This window comes from Anopheles stephensi, chromosome 3, assembly GCF_013141755.1.
Source record: "Anopheles stephensi strain Indian chromosome 3, UCI_ANSTEP_V1.0, whole genome shotgun sequence".
Taxonomy (NCBI): Eukaryota; Metazoa; Arthropoda; class Insecta; order Diptera; family Culicidae; genus Anopheles; species Anopheles stephensi.
The window spans coordinates 78,547,549-78,565,775 of NC_050203.1; the positions used below are offsets into that span (position 1 = coordinate 78,547,549).

The 18,227-nt window shown below is 46.2% G+C and overlaps 2 protein-coding genes across 5 annotated transcripts; one reads left to right on the forward strand and one right to left on the reverse strand.

The window, feature by feature from the left end:
• The first annotated feature begins 637 nt into the window (after positions 1-637).
• Positions 638-17,060, forward strand: LOC118514660. Of its 4 annotated transcripts, none has more exons than XM_036061701.1 (8): positions 638-1,017; positions 3,966-4,418; positions 13,097-13,159; positions 13,236-13,374; positions 13,448-14,801; positions 15,389-16,257; positions 16,376-16,497; positions 16,570-17,060. In XM_036061701.1, exons 2-8 carry the CDS (start codon positions 4,340-4,342, stop codon positions 16,701-16,703), a joined length of 2,760 nt encoding a protein of 919 aa, XP_035917594.1. In that variant the 5' UTR covers positions 638-1,017; positions 3,966-4,339; the 3' UTR covers positions 16,704-17,060. The 4 variants fall into 4 exon arrangements, with proteins under 4 accessions (XP_035917594.1, XP_035917592.1, XP_035917593.1 ...); XM_036061699.1 differs by lacking the exon at positions 638-1,017 and adding an exon at positions 3,099-3,824; XM_036061700.1 differs by lacking the exon at positions 638-1,017 and adding an exon at positions 3,099-3,820.
• Positions 10,480-11,333, reverse strand: LOC118514663 (general odorant-binding protein 56d-like). The gene is made up of 3 exons (XM_036061705.1): positions 11,149-11,333; positions 10,862-11,002; positions 10,480-10,791 (listed from the first exon to the last, which is right to left on the reverse strand). Exons 1-3 carry the CDS (start codon positions 11,209-11,211, stop codon positions 10,576-10,578), a joined length of 420 nt encoding a protein of 139 aa, XP_035917598.1. The 5' UTR covers positions 11,212-11,333; the 3' UTR covers positions 10,480-10,575.
• Positions 17,061-18,227: the final 1,167 nt, after the last annotated feature.

Here is an 18,227-nt window from a genome sequence, read left to right on the forward strand (position 1 = left end):
GCTCGTGTACGATTGTAGTTGAGCGGCTGAACAATGTGTAGGTACGACCAGCGTACAGGTGTGCCATCGTTTGTAATACACAACAACACGGTGAGCTTTTTATCTTTATAGCGGATGGCAGCATAGCTGAGGGGAGGGGATGATGCTGTGCTGCAGAGAGCGACAAGCTTTGATTTTATAGCATCACGTCGAGGTGTTGAGATTGGAGTCAGAGAGTTCGTAAACTTATCTTTAGAAAATAGAAGCTAATTTTCGATTTAAAACGCTCTTCATTTGATCCAGAAGTTATGGAATTTATTATCAAAAATAATCCCAACGGGTGATAAAATTATAGCAAACACTCTTTCACAGCACACGATCGCTCACGCACACCAGTGAACGAAAAAGCGCTGAAAGCTTTCACCAGCAAAAGAACACGGCTCGGCTCGGTTCCACAGTGGCAAGGGCACCGTGAGTTTGTTTTTATCGTCCGACGTAGAAGGTTCAGCATTCAAGTCCGCGACCGTGGGAGAATTAGATGACACAAAACAATACACAACACTAGGTGTTACCGACAAGTTTGCGCTTAAAAACATTTCGTTAGAATTGAGGGTGTTACGCGTGTGTTTCGCTTTGTGGTGAGTGAGTGAGCAGTGATCGATCCGATCGCTTTAATTACCCTGCTGTGTAGTGATGTGTGTTTGTGAGGTTGATTTTTTTCCCTTCAATAGTGCTTTAGCTAACAAAAAACCCCCGAAAAATAAAATCGGTGACATTCGATCAACGTACCGGGCGCTGTGACCGTGTGTGCGCCCAAATACGCACCAAAGAGAAAAAAAACGCGAGCAGGCGATCAAATTACAAGATCTTCGATCCGAAGCACACAACCGCTTTAAAGAAAGATTCCGTTACAGCAGTGTGTGTCCTGCAAAAAAACGTAACAACGATAGACTTCGCCGTGCCCGGAAAGAGCCCAAAGCACGGAGAAAAAGCTCACCGCTAGCACAAGCAACGAACCCACCCCATCAGCAGGAGCAGGTAATAATAGACGGGAGAGCAAAGGCAAAAAAAAATGGGATTGAAACAAAAAAACCAACGACAACAAACATTCCAACGAGAGGTGGCTTCGCGGATGAGAGGATGGGAAAAAGTCAGTCATGTGCGTACGGACTCGGACGGGTCGACGGCTACAGTTGTCGCTATAATAGTCGCAGCGCAGCGCAAGATCGAGATCGTGTTTGTGTGTGTGTGTGTGTGAGTGGCTCGATCTAGCTTCCATGAAGAATGTGACCTTTTTCTCTGCAAGAATCTGACCCCCGTTACAGAAATGTGTGGGGAGGTGGGTGATTATGTGGGTGGGAGGCGTGGAAAACCCCAACCTCACATGTAATAGTGTGTGCGAGAAGACAAAGAGAAACCGTTTCACTTTTTTTCTCCTGTAACACTCGGGAAGCGTTTGTATCTGTGCATATTCTCCCGCATCACGACTCGAACGTGATCGTGAAGGGTAAGATCCAATCAGCCTGATCGGTCTAGGGCCCTTTTTCGTACTGGAAGGTTAAGGTGATTCCACCCGCCTCTTCCGTACGCGATGGAATGTGCCTTATTTGCGTACCGGAGAAACGATAAACAGTGTTTGTTGGGTCTCATGTTTGGTGAGATGTTTTCTTTTCACACATGTTGACCAGCTAGCGGCCAGGCTTATTAAGGGATGAGGTAACGCTCTGTCTGTCCACGAACTGTTTACCAAGCCGTTTGTCGTTCTCGTGCATCGCCACCTGCTTTACCGGCCGTTTAAACCACACCACGGGCTGAGGATAACAGACGCGCGTGGAACACTGCAGATCAGCACACAGCAGGGAGGATAATTGGGCGCCTGGTATTACACGGCGGAAGGAGATGAGTGTTCGGTTCAGAGTGGCTCTTCGGTTACGCTTATACCGACGCACGGTTCCCTCCGTTCGCCGCAAGGAACAAGTCGAGGTCATTTGCAGGAAGTCAATAATTATTGAGCCTGTTTTTTTGCTTTCATGCACATCTGCTAGAGCGTCTGTTGCGCCGGTTGAGGATGTTGGTTTTAAATGAGTAGGGATAAATAATATGCTAAGAAAAAGGGTGCTTTTGTACGGCCACTTATACTTTCGATGCTTTAAAACATACACAGACGGTGGTAGCACGTGGATGAGTAGTGGAACATTGACGATTTTTAATGTAAAAGTTGAAATTTTGTTATGCTGGAAAATTTGATGCCAGAAGCTGTTTGCCTGAAAAATATGGTTTTTTATAGGGATTGAGTGTTAAAAGTACTGGGTAAATTGAATTTCCTTCCAATTATCATGATGACCAATGAGTGAAGTGGGAAAGTAGAATATTGATTTTAAGGTTCTTAGTAGTTTCATATGCCGCGGAACAAGGAAATCATAATTTTTTTTCAGACATCTGTTTCCATTTTATTCTACCAACTTTTACAAAGTAACTTATCAAAAGATACCAAGTAACTGACCAAGGACTGGCCAAAGTTACCATAACCAAGGAAAAGCGCTAGAAGATATGAATTCCGTAGAAAATAGATCATACATTTCGTGGGACATTTCCTGATCACTGACTGTGGCCGACTCAGGTTTTAAGAAAATTTCTATCGTCCAAAAAAAGAAGAAACATCGAGAAGAGATCAAACTCCGGCCATCCGACAGCCGCGAGCGAACATAAAATGCGCCATAAATTGTCAAACAAAAGTTAGGACCCGAAGGAGTTATTGCTGCACCTTTGACTCAAATTGAAAGGTGCAACCTCTCAGGGATAGAATACTTCTTGCACGTAATAATCGATCAAAATTGGATCCACAGGGTGGGTTATTCGCTGTAGTGTTATTTTTTCTTTACCATAGACCATTTAATGCCATCAATTTTTATTTATCGGAGTGTTATTTTGAAATAAGATAAAACAAAACAGTGTGGAATTCTATATTTGAGTTAAAAGCACTAAATTGCATTTAAAAAATCAACGTACCCCAGGTTCGATTTTTTTCGTCCACCACTGTATATTTCACCATCTGCGAGCGTACCACTTAAACTCTCTCTCTCTCTCAGTTGAGGATCCGCTCTCCCGTGTGGAATAGTCGCGTGCGTGCGTACACCCGCGGCAACCGCATTTCCCAAAACCAGGCACCGCAATTCTCTCCCGACAGCTCACACCGAGCGGACGTGTGTGCGTATAGCAACAGCAAGGTGGCGTTGCGCGTCGGTCAATTGTTTTGTTTTGGTAGCCTCGTTTTTGGCGTGGTGCAGCCAGAAGCAAAAGTGCTTAATTAAAACAGTTCTAGTGTGGTGAAACAATTGAACGTTTCATTGTGTGCTGCAGATCAGGTTATCTGTCACAGGGGGTGTCACTTTCACTCCGGAAGATTATTAACCTGCCAGCGCCTACTGTGCGTGTGTGTTGTGTTTGGCGTGTGTTGTGCTGCTGTCACACTGGTTGAGGTGGTGTTAATTGATCCGATACGAGTGTGCCCGTTTGGTGCGAATCACCTGCCAGTCCGCAACACAAAGCCCGACAATTCCGACAATCCGTGCTGAATCGAATCGGCCCTGTTTTATTGCTAGTTTGAAGTGAAATTTCGTCATCCGCAGACGAGTGTTCACACAGCTACCGCTGGGAGTAGTTCGCTGTTTTGTGTGTGCGTGTGTGTGCTTGTGAAGGGAAGCCGGGCTTGTGTTTACAGTTTACGGGCAATTTACTGGTCCCGGAAACGGTCGATTTCCAACGAGGCCAACAGTTTAACAGCGAAACAGTTTCGGAGAAGGTGTGTCTCATTCCGATTCTCGATTCTCGACAACTGTGTGTGAGTGAGTGTGTGGTTCACGGCGCCGTCACAGTGTCCCCAACCAAAACAACAACGAAAAAACCAACCCCCTTGGTTGCTCGCTACTGATGTTGCATGTTTAATGCGCTTCTTCTTTCTTGTCTTTCTTTGTTTCCTGCCGCAGCCCGCTCCCTAAACCCCTTCTTCGCGTGTACCGTCGAACCCCCGTGAATGTCACCGTCCAAAGTTTGTCGACCAAAGCCTTTCACCTAAGCTGCTGCTGCTGCTGCTGCTACTACCGTTGTCCAGTGCTTCTGGTGTCCGCAAAACGAAAGCCTCCGGTACAGGAAAATGAATAAGAACAGTGGTCAGAACGTTCGTATCATGCTGTCATTTTATTAGCAAGTCGCTGGAACACGCACAGCACACAGACATCAAGAACAGCTGTCAAAAAACGCGCAAAGCAACAAGTTAGCGAGCCTCGGAGTAAAGTGGGAACACAACAACACAAACACACCTCTGACTTCCCTCCGCTAGCTTTACGCTTATTAAACAGCGATGGCCCATTTTTCGATCACCGAAATGCCGGACCTGAAGGTGACGGATACGTTCCCGAAGAGTGGCCGTGTAACGGAAGGTAAGTTCTGGAGGACTTTCCCACACCATGAAAAGATTGCATACGTTTTTTTTTCTGGTTTTGGTTTGGGGTTTGGAGTTTTGGGAACTTGCACCGGCACCTTGTTAACATGGGATTGTAGAGAGCCTAAAATAGGACGTTCCAGAAAAAAATGTAGAAAATAGTGTAAATATAGACATAATTAATTCGCGATCGGGCTTGGGACCAGACCTTTGATGTAGAGCCGATGATCATAGAAGTTCTGTAGACATTCGAGAGAGTAGCCATGCCTTTTCGCTCCCTTATCCAGAGTCGAGATTCGATCTCAGAATTTAACGTTTACTTGCTCCATACGTTACCAACTATACTATCTGCGTAGTTGGATAAAAGTTCGTTAAAATAGGGTCACGTTTTAGACGTCGAGCACTCTTATCGCATATTCAGCTGGATAAGCGATTACAATTCACTTGACATTACAGGCGGTTATTTAGGGTGCTTCCCAGCACTTTAACTTCAACCACAATGATTAAACAACCAGACCTTTAGCCAGAAAGCTAGCAATTGGAATAAATCTCTCTGCAAAGAAGTAGCAAGAGGACAAGCAATTAAACATTATACACCCGAACGATAATTGATGTCACTTTTGTTTCATCGTTCATCGCGTGCAAAAGGTTGGTGAATGACTTTCTCTCCCTCCCTACTTGTTCTCTTGCTCCCTCTCTTCTCATCCCGCTTCGAGGGTCAACAGTGCTGACGACCTGTCGCGGGAAAGATGAAGCACGCCACAGTACGGCAAACATCTGGATCAGTCAATCATCTGCACAAAGCAAACAGCAATGGAGAGAGGTTCCCCTCATTCCCACATGATGCTGCTGATTTTTAATTCAATTCGGAGTAGACTTTTAATTGGACACAATTTGTCTGGTTGGTGGGGACATCTTCCGTACTGCCATCGTAGTCGGTGGTGGTGCTTTGGATTGAAAATTGTGATTATGCTGCGAGCTGCTTTGCCTTACACAACAAGTCACTCTTCCCACCCGATTTTACACCGGTCGTTGAATTTGTAATGTGTTGAACAGCAACGAATCAGCACACCCCAGATAACTCGCAATCGATGAGAACTAACCGAGTCTTTGATTGTGCGTTGGGGTCTTATGTTTGCTTGCTCGACGGTTTCCAACAACTTCGACTGTGTTAGTAAGCGTGCGATAAGAACGCAACGGCAAACATAGACTTCAAAGGGGGGTTTTTATGTTGGACCAACATACCCACACATTTCCTGTTTGGTCAGCTGGAAACGTGGCAAGAATGCAAGCGGGAAAGAGATTTATTGAACAAAATGCACATCACTGTACATAGGAATCGGTATTTGTATTGCGTTGCATGGATGCCACGTGTTGTCGATGTCTGGGGAAAGTGGTCTTGTAGGGAAAGGGCAGAAGAGATGGATTTATTTTAAACAGCTCATTGTGTTGCGCACTAAAGAGCCATCACTGTCAGACAGATATCGGGAGAAAAACGTTCTATTAGGGGACTAGTTTAATGTCTAAAGCGATCATTAGGGGCTCGAAAGAAGGGAGCGATACAGTCCGTAGCATAACTTTAAGAGCAAAGAAGTTGATGACAGTGAGGTAATGCTTACCCACTGAGAATAGCCAATTTGGTATTGAAATTATATTCCTCTTAAAAGAGAATGCATAGATCATTAAATGTCGGTCAAGTCCAGGTCACTCTAGGCAGTCGGATCAGCGGATAAAACAGATACCTAAAAGGAAAACCTAGAACTTGATGGTTTTTTCGATCCGCAACCTGGGCTCAAGGGTCAGCTAGTGGCTGCTATCGGCGGAGAGGAAGGAGCCGCTGCTCGTGGCCTCGTCGGTTAGGAGGAAATCCTGTTAGTCTTACTCACAATTAAAAGGGCCTCAACTGCCATTCCGTTCGCGGCCTCCAAAAAACTTGAACTGCGGTCAACATATAAATCCATGCTGATTCTCCAGAACAGTAGAGGGTCGCTCGGATGCCATTCACACGTTAATAGAAGCGACTTCCTAAATTATCAATCACTAGTAAATAGAAGATGCCGCTCTCAGCAGCAAGATTTGGCTTTTTTTTATTTATCTTCGATCAGGCGATTTTTTTTCCAATTGTTCTAAGCCTAACATGGAGAGGCAACTGATCGTGAAGAACTTAAACATCGTCAAGACCTTACAAAAAAAATTGATAGAATTTTTGGTGAATGGAAGATTTAATCGAAGTCAAGAACATAGACTTTGATCTGCAAGATTTTTTATTTATTCTTCAAAAAACCCACATGATCGTATAATTATGCCACGCACTGTACTTTAAATAAATCCATTGTGTTGACAGATATTTCCCTTTGTTATGCAGCTTTTTTAAGCTGCATGTATGGATTTTTGCCTTTAAAAAAAGCCTTCCATGACATCTCGATGGTTTGAATCATAGTGACGTGCATCCGTTGTTTTCCACATGTATCCCGGCAAACATTAAAGAAATGCAGTTAGCTCAAGAGCATCCACTCAATCGTGTAAACGCGGGCCTCTAGCCGATGGCAATGAACTCTTTCTTCTTTTCGCTTTTCCACCGTGGCACCGTGTCAAGAGTCGTGCTCCAGTAGTAGAGCAGCAAAGAGATGGCAGCAGCAGCCAAACATTAGGAAGTAATATTTTTAGCCGCGCGTAATGAAGGGAACCTGATCGAGCGAAGGGCCGCCATATACCATCCATCGTGTCGGTATGGTCGTTCATCATCATCATCATGATCGTAAATTCGGTGAAGGGATGGGATGGGATGGGATGACAAGGGCGCGGGTCTATTTTGAGCCGACGATCGCGTGTGAAGATCGCCCAACCGAACGGAAAGCAACCACGGAAAGGCATTTATTTTGGGGTCGTTTTTGTTGTGATATACCTACCGGGACCTGAAGCTGAATGAAAATCTCGCGTGTCTTGCTCGATGGATGGAAAATTATGATCGAAAGGTCCCGGGTTTGCGTCGCACCGGCAAAGAAAGACAAGAGCTCGCTCTTAACTTCCCAAGCCGCAACAAGCGATAGGTACAGGGCAACCGTTCCATTCGAAACGGCGTGGCGAAAGATTTGGAACTGTGCGTTCACCGTTTTCGTTCGCCTTTGTTGTGACTGATCGCGAGGAAAAATCGCGCATTCGTGGTGCCCCCCGTTTTCTCCACTTAGCACAAGAGACCTTTGTTGGGGTCGCAAGGCCTTTTTTTTTTTTGCTTCCCTCATTGTTTCGCGTCAGTTTGCATCCGTGTTGGAGTATTGGGAAAGCAATTTCAAGCTCCTTATTACTCTCATAAGCTATATTTCCTTTTCCCCCCTTTTCTTTCTGCGAAAAATGGTTCGTTTTTGGAAGTAAAAAAAGCAAGTGCAGTTTGATAATAATTATCCACCCGGTTGCGTTTCCGTTGCGCCAACCAGCACGGGCGGGTTGAGATTGAAGGGGCTGTGTTATACACTTTCACCCACCCAGCAGTGGCATTTACTTTTACTCTCAATCACACTGGGCTCACGGTGGGTTCCACACAATTTCCCATTAAAACCTGCTCACCATATTCAAATGCTCAAGAGATAATCAATCACCGTGCGGCATCGTCTTCAGGCGGGAAAACTTGTCAATGACGACACTGAAGCATCTTTTGCGGTTTCTCTTTTTGGCCTAGCAATTATAGCGTATCACTCGACAACATTTAGCCTCTTTTTTTCGCAATCGCGATCCACCTTATCATGTTGGTGAAGTTGGAGAGTTTTTTTTTTGTGCGCTTTGCTAAACTATTTTTACAACTGTGCGCACACTGCTGGATGCCAACAATTTCACCCTTGCAGTCGGCACGGGAGGGGGGGATTGTCGGTCCATAGTTCCATTTCATCATATTTTGAGAAAATTCCCGCACGGTGCAATGACCGGCCGCTTCACCCGCGCCTGCCTGAGGGAAGGGCAAAACCGTTGCGGAAACCTAAGCGAAACCCCTGATCGTGTGCTGGAAAACGCTGTGCGCTGTGAAAATACGGTACAGAATTGGTGGAATGCTGCACGCCGGGATTGATGATACTCGCGGAGCACTAAAGGGAGAGAGAGAGAGAGAGAGAAAGAGTGAGCATAAGGTGGGTTGTATGAAAAGTGATTGGAAAGATTGAGAAAATAATGTAGACAATCAAAGGCACTTGCCTTTAGTGCTTGGGGCTCATGACGCCTGAATGAATGCAATCACATGTGCTATATTTTTTGTACGGCTCATGAAGCACAATTGCATCGGAATTTCTAATATGATCTGCGTTCTTTAAAGGGAACGATTACATGATCTTGTGAAGTATGCAATCATAAGATCACCTTTATCATCCAATTTGCCAGAATCCAGGAGTTCCAGGCCTATAATCAATCATTTTTTAAATATGTATTGCATACCTCAAGCGTGTCCCTTGAGATGGAGTGTTCATGACGGAGTTTAAGGGTATCATATTCAAAGCCCCTGACAGTATGCAATCGTGCACTAGTGGAACGCTTTTAATATTTTTGGCGGTGTAGGACCTTGTATAGATATGAGCCTTTAGAGAGAGAGATTGTGAGACAAAGTTTTAGTACGAATAGCATTCCTAAAGATTAAAGGCTTATTCATCTCTTCTGATCAATTTCAAAACGCTTCGAAGTTTTTAAGGCATCGAAAGGAGGATTCAAGACAAAATAACCATATTTTTTAATAACCTAGAGGCATCCCAACCTAGGGGCTGTAGTGAGGACTAACTATCCAACTAGGTGGTAACATTAAGTCTAGTATGCCAGAAATGGCAGGCATGACCTAAGAGGTTTTTAGGCCAAAGGGAGAGAGAGAGAGAGAGAGAGAGAACCTAGAGGCATATTAATACATTATTTTTTTCCATAACACCGGAAAGTATGCATTTTTATGCCTGTGATCTTTTTTTTAGTCTTCTTGCTGCAGAAGCCTTCTGCCTTCTTGCTCAACATTCATTTTTTCGTTGAAAACATCGCCTCAAAGTATGCAATCCGTAAGACATTATTTCACTGAAAAGAAGCTCGTTGTCCGACAGTCAATTTCCACCATCTCACGACCGCAGTAACTTGTAAACCGTCCCATCTACACCGGCCCACGAGCCCATTACAATGCAGGTCTCCAGTTTTCCCGTTACGTCCGTGGAAGAAAAGACTTTCGTTTCATTCAAAAATAAACCCGTTCCACGACCGTACCGAGCAATGCGCGCGCGTGCTTACACACACACACACACAGCACACAAGACTAACGCAAAATCAGCCACGATACATCTCTCTCGCTCTCCCTGTTTGGGTTTTGAGGAGGCTGTGGCGAGCCTTATATCGCGGTCCCGCGGATCCTTCCCCGTTACAGCATTCCGCGCGCCGGAATACAGGGACGGGTTTAACCTGTTGCATTCGAGTGTGTGTTTGTGGGCACTAAGCACCCCATATCAAATTTCGCGATAAGTTAAAGGCGTGTTAGAAAGTAAAAATCATTCAACATGAGGGGTTACCGTGTTTGGCGAAGTGTATGTTAATGAGGTGAAGATAATCTATCGACATGTATATATGCGGATGCTGTTCAGAGTGCGTCGTTGGTTTCAAGTTTGGAATGGAACTAGTTGGGGCAGATGTAGTAGCTATTTAAAATGTTCTTGTCAAAAACAACACACCGGATGTGTCTGGTTGATAAGAAGCGCGGGTTCAGAACAGAACTACATCGAAACAGGGCTTAAGTGCGTATTGGTAAGATACGTTAAGAAGACGATGTGTTATGAAGTATGGTTAAAACATTGGTACAACTTGTTTCATGACACTGATTTATGAGCTATCGAGGGCAGACAACCAGCGTACAAGAGAGTTGTAATGGCGTAATGTATTCCATACATCTTGTTGGAGATGTTCTCGTCAACGGATGCGTTAATTGAATATCCATTTTTCAACAACTGTATCTCATTGAAAGGGAGCAGCTAGAAGCGGGAGTTCTAGTCACCCGTACAGCCCCTGAGCAGCTTCTTGTCATCATGTTAATCCTCGCCAATCCTCTACACAACGGCTTTTTGAAGTGTTCTCAAATTTTATACTCAACAATAGCTTTGTCGATGAAGCGTGTCTAACGGTGGTGTGGATGGAACGGTGTAGACGATCAAGGCTCAGTCAAAGATGGATTTGTTCTTGTTGTAGCACTCGTACAAGCTGAACGCCTTATCACACTTGCTTTCGCCCTCGTTCTTTTCGCACACATCGGCAAACATTTCTGCCTTCTCGGTGGGGTTGCCCTTGGACAGTTTGGCGATCAGCACTGCCCGATTCGCCACGCCATCCTCATCCGTGAAGCCTACCTTGGCGAACATACACTGGATCGTGCACTGCGGGAGGAGGATAATCATTAGAATTCATTATTGTAGCGTAATATCTTCAACGATTAAGATATCTTACCTTGGAAATTTCGCTGTTCAGTGTTAGATCACCTAGGCGCATTTTGGTGGCAAAGTCCTCTGGCAGATCCCCACCAAGCTCGGCGTGGCAGGAGTCAGCCAATGCTTTGGCGATCTCGTGCTGCTCCTCGGTAAAGAAAGCCTGCAGAAAAGAGAGAGAGAGAGTGCGTGAGACATTTATTACCGCGTTAACTATCTCCGACTGAGGAAGCTGGACGGTGTGATCGGTAATGTATGTATATGGCGACAAGGTCGATATGGGTTCAAATCCTGATGTGTGACGCTTACCATCGTCGATGCAGCAACGCCCAGCAGCATCAGCAAAACAATCTGAACGTTCTTCTGCTGCATTATGATGATGATGATGATGATATAGAGGGAGCTGCTTTTTGGCAAACGTTTTTCACCAACAGAACGCGTAACAAAACTTCTGTCCTCACCGGTATCGGGCTCGGCAATGAGATGCTACCGTCCGAGCTCGGTCGCCTTTTATATTGCCCAAGAATGCAGCCTGTGCTGCGTGCACAGAAAAAAATAAGAAGCTCACGAATAAATCCATCTTGATTTATATCGCTTTTTTTCGGGAGGCTCGTCGCTACCATCTGGCGAAGACGATGTCCTCGTCAAGGCCATTTCGCTACTTCTGGAGATGAAACAAAAAGAGGAACAGAGGAACAGAGGTGGGCCTGATATTAATGTATCCGGCTATTTGTAGCGCGGACAAGGATCTGCATTTGTTCTCTCTCTCTCTCTCTCTCTCGCTCTCGTCGTAGCAGCATCTTCAGCACAAGGTCAAGGTTGTCCAGCAGGCGGTAGAGCCGACGATACCGACCAATATCACAGACACGCGAAGGAAGGCCAACATCTTCTCTTTTTTTTTTGTGTACTCCTTCCAGCTCGCTGGCATAATTTATCCGGCAATCATTGGCGTGTTCTGTTTTGCGTAATATACACGGGGCGAGGATGCTTTCCAGCGGTTATTATCCTTCGTGTTCCACAAAAGCGCATTGGTTTGTTCTCGCTCGCGCTCCCGTGACCGATGGTCATAACAGTCTTGTTTCGTTAACCACCCGGCTCGATGGCAAGATGCAGCTCAGCCGGGTTGCAATTTGTAAAACAAATTAGTGTTTTGTTATTCAAGTGTATGCAACAGTGCTGCTTCTTCGCACGCGTGCCGTCACGTTTACGGAGTTACGGAGCGGACGATCGTCAGAGGTGTCGACGCTTCTGCCGTGATGGGAATAACCACTCAGTAGCGTGAATTAAATCAGAGTGAATGAGTTATAATAGTGAGTTACATCTTATACTCACTCTTTAAGAGTTTATTCTTAAATAATGATTTAACTCTCCGTGCCGACTAGCCACTAACTCACTGCGTTTTAACTCACTCATGAGTTAAATAACTCATTGGTTATTTAACTGCCCGTGCCGACTAACCACTCACTCACTGCGTTTTAACTCACTCACCTCGTTTTAACTCACTCACCTCGTTTTTACTCACTCATCTTGTTTTTACTCCCTAGAGAGTTAAATATCGTATTGGCATATCGCATTGGTCACGATCACACGATGATGTTCAGCTATACAGCTCGTCAGTTATTATACGATATCGAAGCGATCTTTGGGCAAAACTTTGTTAATGCATAGCAAAATGTCAATCAAGCAAAAAAAATGTTAATGAGCATCGGAATGAACTCGGAATGAATCAACAGAAAGCCAGAAATGGCAGGCCGAGACCTCTCGAGGTCAATTTTGAAACGAAAGATTGGTTGTTGGTAGAACAATCTATTAACATTCTTAACCATTCGTGACCAATGCGATAAACCAATACGATATTTAACTCTCTAGTTAGTAAAAACAAGATGAGTGAGTAAAAAGGAGGTGAGTGAGTAAAAACGAGGTGAGTGAGTAAATACGAGGTGAGTGAGTTAAAACGCAGTGAGTGAGTGGTTAGTCGGCACGGAGAGTTAAATCATAGGTGAGTTAAAATAACTCTCCGTGATGATTTAAATCATCTAATTCATTGCTACGATTTAAGTCATTCACTCATTCTGATTCAGTTTGCACATCACTGAAGCCTTCTGGACGGTTCAGCTTTGAGGGCTATTATAGTACCGGGTGGGGGAATTAAGTGAAGGACATTAGCTTACAATGGGATGTAGTAATGTAGGGGTATTACACAAGGCGCAACTGACCTTAACAATAATTCTTGTGCTCATCTCACCTTACTTCACAGTTTGCAAAGAATGGTTGGTCCGGGAGGATGGTGCCTTAGCCTATCAGCTGCAGAACCAAGAGAGTAAGTAATCCCCTTTTTTTCTGGGACAACAAATAGAATTACGATTTTCCTGCATGTTCTCTACTTGTTTTTCCAGTTAGCGAACATTACAAGGGCAATAAACAGCGCAACCAAATCGTGCGACAGGATTTCCCGACGGCCCTGTCGGAGCAGATACGCGAGAAGGAGGATGCCGAACGGCAGGCCGCTCTTTACCATCAGATGATCAACGAGCAGTAAGTGGACACCGCTTGCCTGATCTTTCCTTCTTCATCACCTTCTGTTAACCCTCTACTTCCTCCCCTGCAGAGAAGAAATGGACGCGAAGGTAGCTCGGGATATTGCGGAACAACTGAACCGTGAGGCTCAAGCCAAGCGACAGATGGAGCTACAGCGTGGCGAGCTTTTGGCTCGTAAACTACAGGAGCAAGCCGTTATAGGCGATCGACGACAGCCGCCCAGCAGTGCTGGCCACTCCGCACGTCAGCCGCAGGATCCAAATCCCTTCCCACTGCCACCACGAACACATCCAAAGCCAAAGCCGCCGGGTGTGAGCAACGGTGCTCCGGAGCTACCCGCCAGTTCCAACTTTATGGCCCACTCTCCACCACCACCTCCGGCACAAAGCAATGAACCGGGACTGCATTACGCTTCGCTAGATCTGAACGCACCGAAGCGACCACCACCTCAGCCAGTGTTCCAGAATGGGCGCGCGGGTGGGACTAGCTTCCAGGAATCGTTTCCACCACCGGATCAACAGCGCCCACCGGCAGCAAACTTTAATCAGTATTCGGACGATGAAGAGCCGCCCATTCCATCCGGTGGTGCGTACGCCAACATAAACCTTCACTCGCACACACCGGAAAAGAAGCAACCACCGCTTCCACCTGCAACTGCGCTGTCGTACCGGCAAGCAGCGCGATCGATTCTCTCCCCTCCACAAACACCCCAAACCACCGATAATGTGGACAGCGTACGCCCGTACTACATGCCGGTGGCGAACGATGACTTCCAGTATCAGTACCCGCTGCCTCCGACGGTTAACGATATATCTGGTTCGTCGGGTAGATCTGGTGTGACCCGTTACGGCCCTAACAACATCGTACCGACAGCAGAGGCTGACTATCAGAACAATACGAACTTCAACAAGATGTCACCGGAGAAGTATATCGCACCGGCACAAGCAGCAAGTCGTACCGTACCCGACCCGTCGTTCGATGGTGGAGTTCCTCACACGCGCCGAAGCGAGGCACCACCGTTACAGCGAACGGCGAACCCAATCAACTACAATCTGTACGATGACGATGATATTGAGGAAGGGCTGGCAGGGGCCAGCAGCAGTGGCACCTTCACAGCAACACCACTCCATCAGCTGGCAGGACATCCGGCTTCGGACGCAGCACCGGGACCCAGCCATCGGTATGCGAATGGTGGAGCTACCCCGAAAGGTGTACTTCATCCGCACCATCATTCGCATCATCCGTACACTGCTGGCGGTGCGATCTACCAGAACCAACCACACTCATCGCATGCCTCGCCGAGTCACTCGAAAAACAGCAGCTACGACAAGACGGATCGTATTCGAACGCTGCAAGATCTTGGACTGCCGCCGGACGAGATACAGGAGATCGATATGCGGCTCGAGCAGGAGTTGCGTGATGCGGTAGGTTTGCTTTTTAAATCTCTGTGCTACATTGCTGCGTATTACGAAGCTGAGCGCGTCGTCGTATCCGTCTGTCCCGAGCGGGTCTGTACTCTGGGAGTAGCATGTGGAGTTTGTAATAACCATGACTAGAGGCAGACTCGTTTGGGAAGGGCGGTTGGTAGCCGGTAGCAGGTTTTGTTGTTATCAGTGTGATAAGCGGTTAATGTGATAAGCAATTACCTGATGAATGAGTTATATCTGTAATACGGTGTTAAGCGATATCGTCTAGTCTGGGGGTTGGGTTACTTGATAGCAGGGTTTGTCAGATTAACACCCGGGGTTCGCGTTGCACCCACCGGTCGAACTCATTTTCTATAAGAAAGAATTCGATAGATTCCGGGAAAAAGAATCCATCAAGAGCGTAGATCAAGATTCTAGATCGAGATAGATAACATGTAATCATCGAACGGAACGAGTTCTAGTGAGCAATCAGCCATCTGGCATGATGCAATAGACAACCATTATGTCAGCACCGATTAGAACCGACAAGCACATTGCAATGCAAATGTAATTTTAAATTTCCCATTCGCTTCCTCGTTTGCTAGGAATTGGCCCGAAAGCTGCAGGAAGAGGAAGGTGGCCCGGTGGATCAGGAATTTATCGATCGCAAGTACGCGATGGAAGCGCAAGATAAGGAGCTCGCCAAAATGCTGCAGGAACGTGAACGGGCCAAAGCAAAGCGCGCTCGCGAGAAGGCCCGGCTAAAGAAGGAGCAACGGTTGCAGCAACAGAAGCCGGGGCAACGGGCCGACGGTGCCGTATCGGAGGAAGATCCGGCGGTTGCGTTCGGTGAGGGTGGTTCTTCCCCCGGTGCTGCTACTGCTGCTGCTGGTGGTGGTGATGAAGATGCTCATGGTGCAATCGTTGATGCTTCCTACTCGAACCCGATCGATATGTTGCAGCAGCAGCAGCAGCAGCAACAACAGCAACCACGTCCCCCAAAGCTTATCTCCCCCACCGGATCCGCTGCCGGTGCGAGAGGCTATTACGGACCACCGGTTCCGGTACCAGCCACCGAACATCCGCTACACAATCATCATCACGCCCAGGGCAGCATATCGTCACACGGTTCGGGATCGGGCAGCGTCAACGGTAGCCATCAGCATCCACAGCAAGCAATCGCGGATGAAAATTACTCCAATCCGATCGATATGATAAGGCAGCAGAAACAGCAGCAACAGCTACTGTTCCAGCAACAGCAACTCCTGCAGCAGCAGCAGCAACGTGGTGGACCCAACCTAAAGCTATCGGCTAACGTGCAACGGTTGGTGGAGAACGGTCGAAAGGAGGATGAAATCTACGTGCTGCCCGTGTCGCAGGAAGATCTTCCAGCTGTTGAGCTGCAGCGAACTCCTCCGAGACCTGGCACGCAACCGCCAAACGGAGGACGATTGGTTGCTTCGCCTGGTTCGAGGTAAATAATTCACTTCCCTTCATTAAAGGGATCTCTTAAGCAGCGCTTAAGCAGCTTAGGAGTGGCAAAGTGTATTGAGAGTAAATTAATGTGAATTGTTTTTTATTCTCTCGTAAAGAAATCAATACTTGGACGATAATATTGCCGCCAAGATTGATCCAACATTCGGTGGCACGGGAATGGGACACTCACCGACCTCCACTGGAACGTCCTCATCCGTCGTAAACGCATCGCAGCCAGGTAATTTAAACCCAACGCTGCCTCCTCTATACCCTACAATGCTAAATCGCTTTCTCTCTCCCTTGTTTCTAGATATCCTCGAATTCTCTGACCCCGGTTCCTCTAGTCCAGTGCCGCCACCGTACATGCCGATACAGGGAACACGCCGCACTAACGCACCGGACGGGAAGAAGCGCAAATCGAAGGAACGCTGCGCTCAACAATAGTGCCCCCCCCCACTCACTGCCGCGAACAGAATGACCGTTTCGATCGCATTTAGAAGCCCCCCCGAGCCCCCGGTTTGGTGCTGATACTCAGGATCGATTTTTGATATGAATATGAAAACCGTCTAACATTTGCATTATCGGATAAGTGCGTAACAGAGTTGACGAGAACTGGGGTGAGCGTGGTTGTAAATCTCGCTCGCCGTATATTTATCGAATGTTAGGGAGTTTGTTTCTTTATTCCCGTGTGTCTTATACAGATATTATCGGCACCGCTATTGGTGTTTGCGCGGCTCAGTGAATGAAGGTGTGTTCTTTGTGTAATAAAAGTGGAAAGTGAAGTGAATTGAAATATTTAAACCACATGCGTCTGTAGTTTTTATAAAACTCTTGGACAACGATTTCTGGTTTCTTTGGAAAAAGGATAGCAATTCCGTAGCAGAAGCAATGCCACGAAAGAAATATTAAATTTGAGTTCTACATAACCCTTAAATATTTAAAAAAAATATTAATAAAAACCAATCAATTTAAAATTCATCGAAAAACATCGCTACAGTCAAGACACATCTCATCGATTTCATCGTCTGCTTGACGCCACTCTTACAGCGTCATCTAGTGGGTACTGTAGCAAACTATAATCAGAAATGCAAAATGCACGTTGTAGCTGTGGCGTAATGCAATCAGTTGAAGCGGAAGGAAATCGGTTTGGTTGACTGTTTAAGCATTAAGGCTTTCAACAGCCAAAAAACCGATTCAGCATGGTTTGGTTATTGATAGTAGAAAAGCTAAATAGTACACTGAATTGTCCACGTATTGGTGTGAAATAGAAAATTCAGCTAAAAAAAGGACAACTCAATTTATTTTGCAAGTTCAATTGTTTTACCAGAGAAAAAACCATTCCCAGTGCTTTATGAGACGGGTTACAAATAAAGTGTCCCCAAATCCAATTGCTTGTTCTGATTCTTAAGTTATGTTATGATTGTTAGTTAACTTTTATACGATTTGATGATTCCGGCTGGCCATCCGGTTCCGATGCGGCGGTGGAGCATTCCGGAAGAGCAACATGCAAACCAGAATAAAAAAAACAAACCCCCACAGTGCATCGGAAAGAGATAGACTGCACAGGTATACAAGTGTGTGTGTGTGTATATCATGAAGTGCACTTTTGTCCATCGGAGTCCAACCCCCACCCCCGTCGCCGGTGCCTTGCACCCATTGGAGGCAAAGTCGGACCTGAGATAACCCCGAACTGCATACACAGAAAATGGAACAAACACATTGCAAAATCCACACCGAAATCGAGCCCACAGACTAGGCAGCAGTCATGTGCGTGTGCGTGAATTAGTTGGCATGAAACCTGATAAGAGACGGTGCGCTACGCTTTGTCCCAGACGGACCAAAATTTGCATTCTAACGACCGCCGGCACAAAGCACCAGTAGGGGCGGGGGGAAGGGTATACATGTGTGACGTACTGCATCCGATCTTGACCAGCCTTGATGTGTGGTAAATCCACACACGCACACACA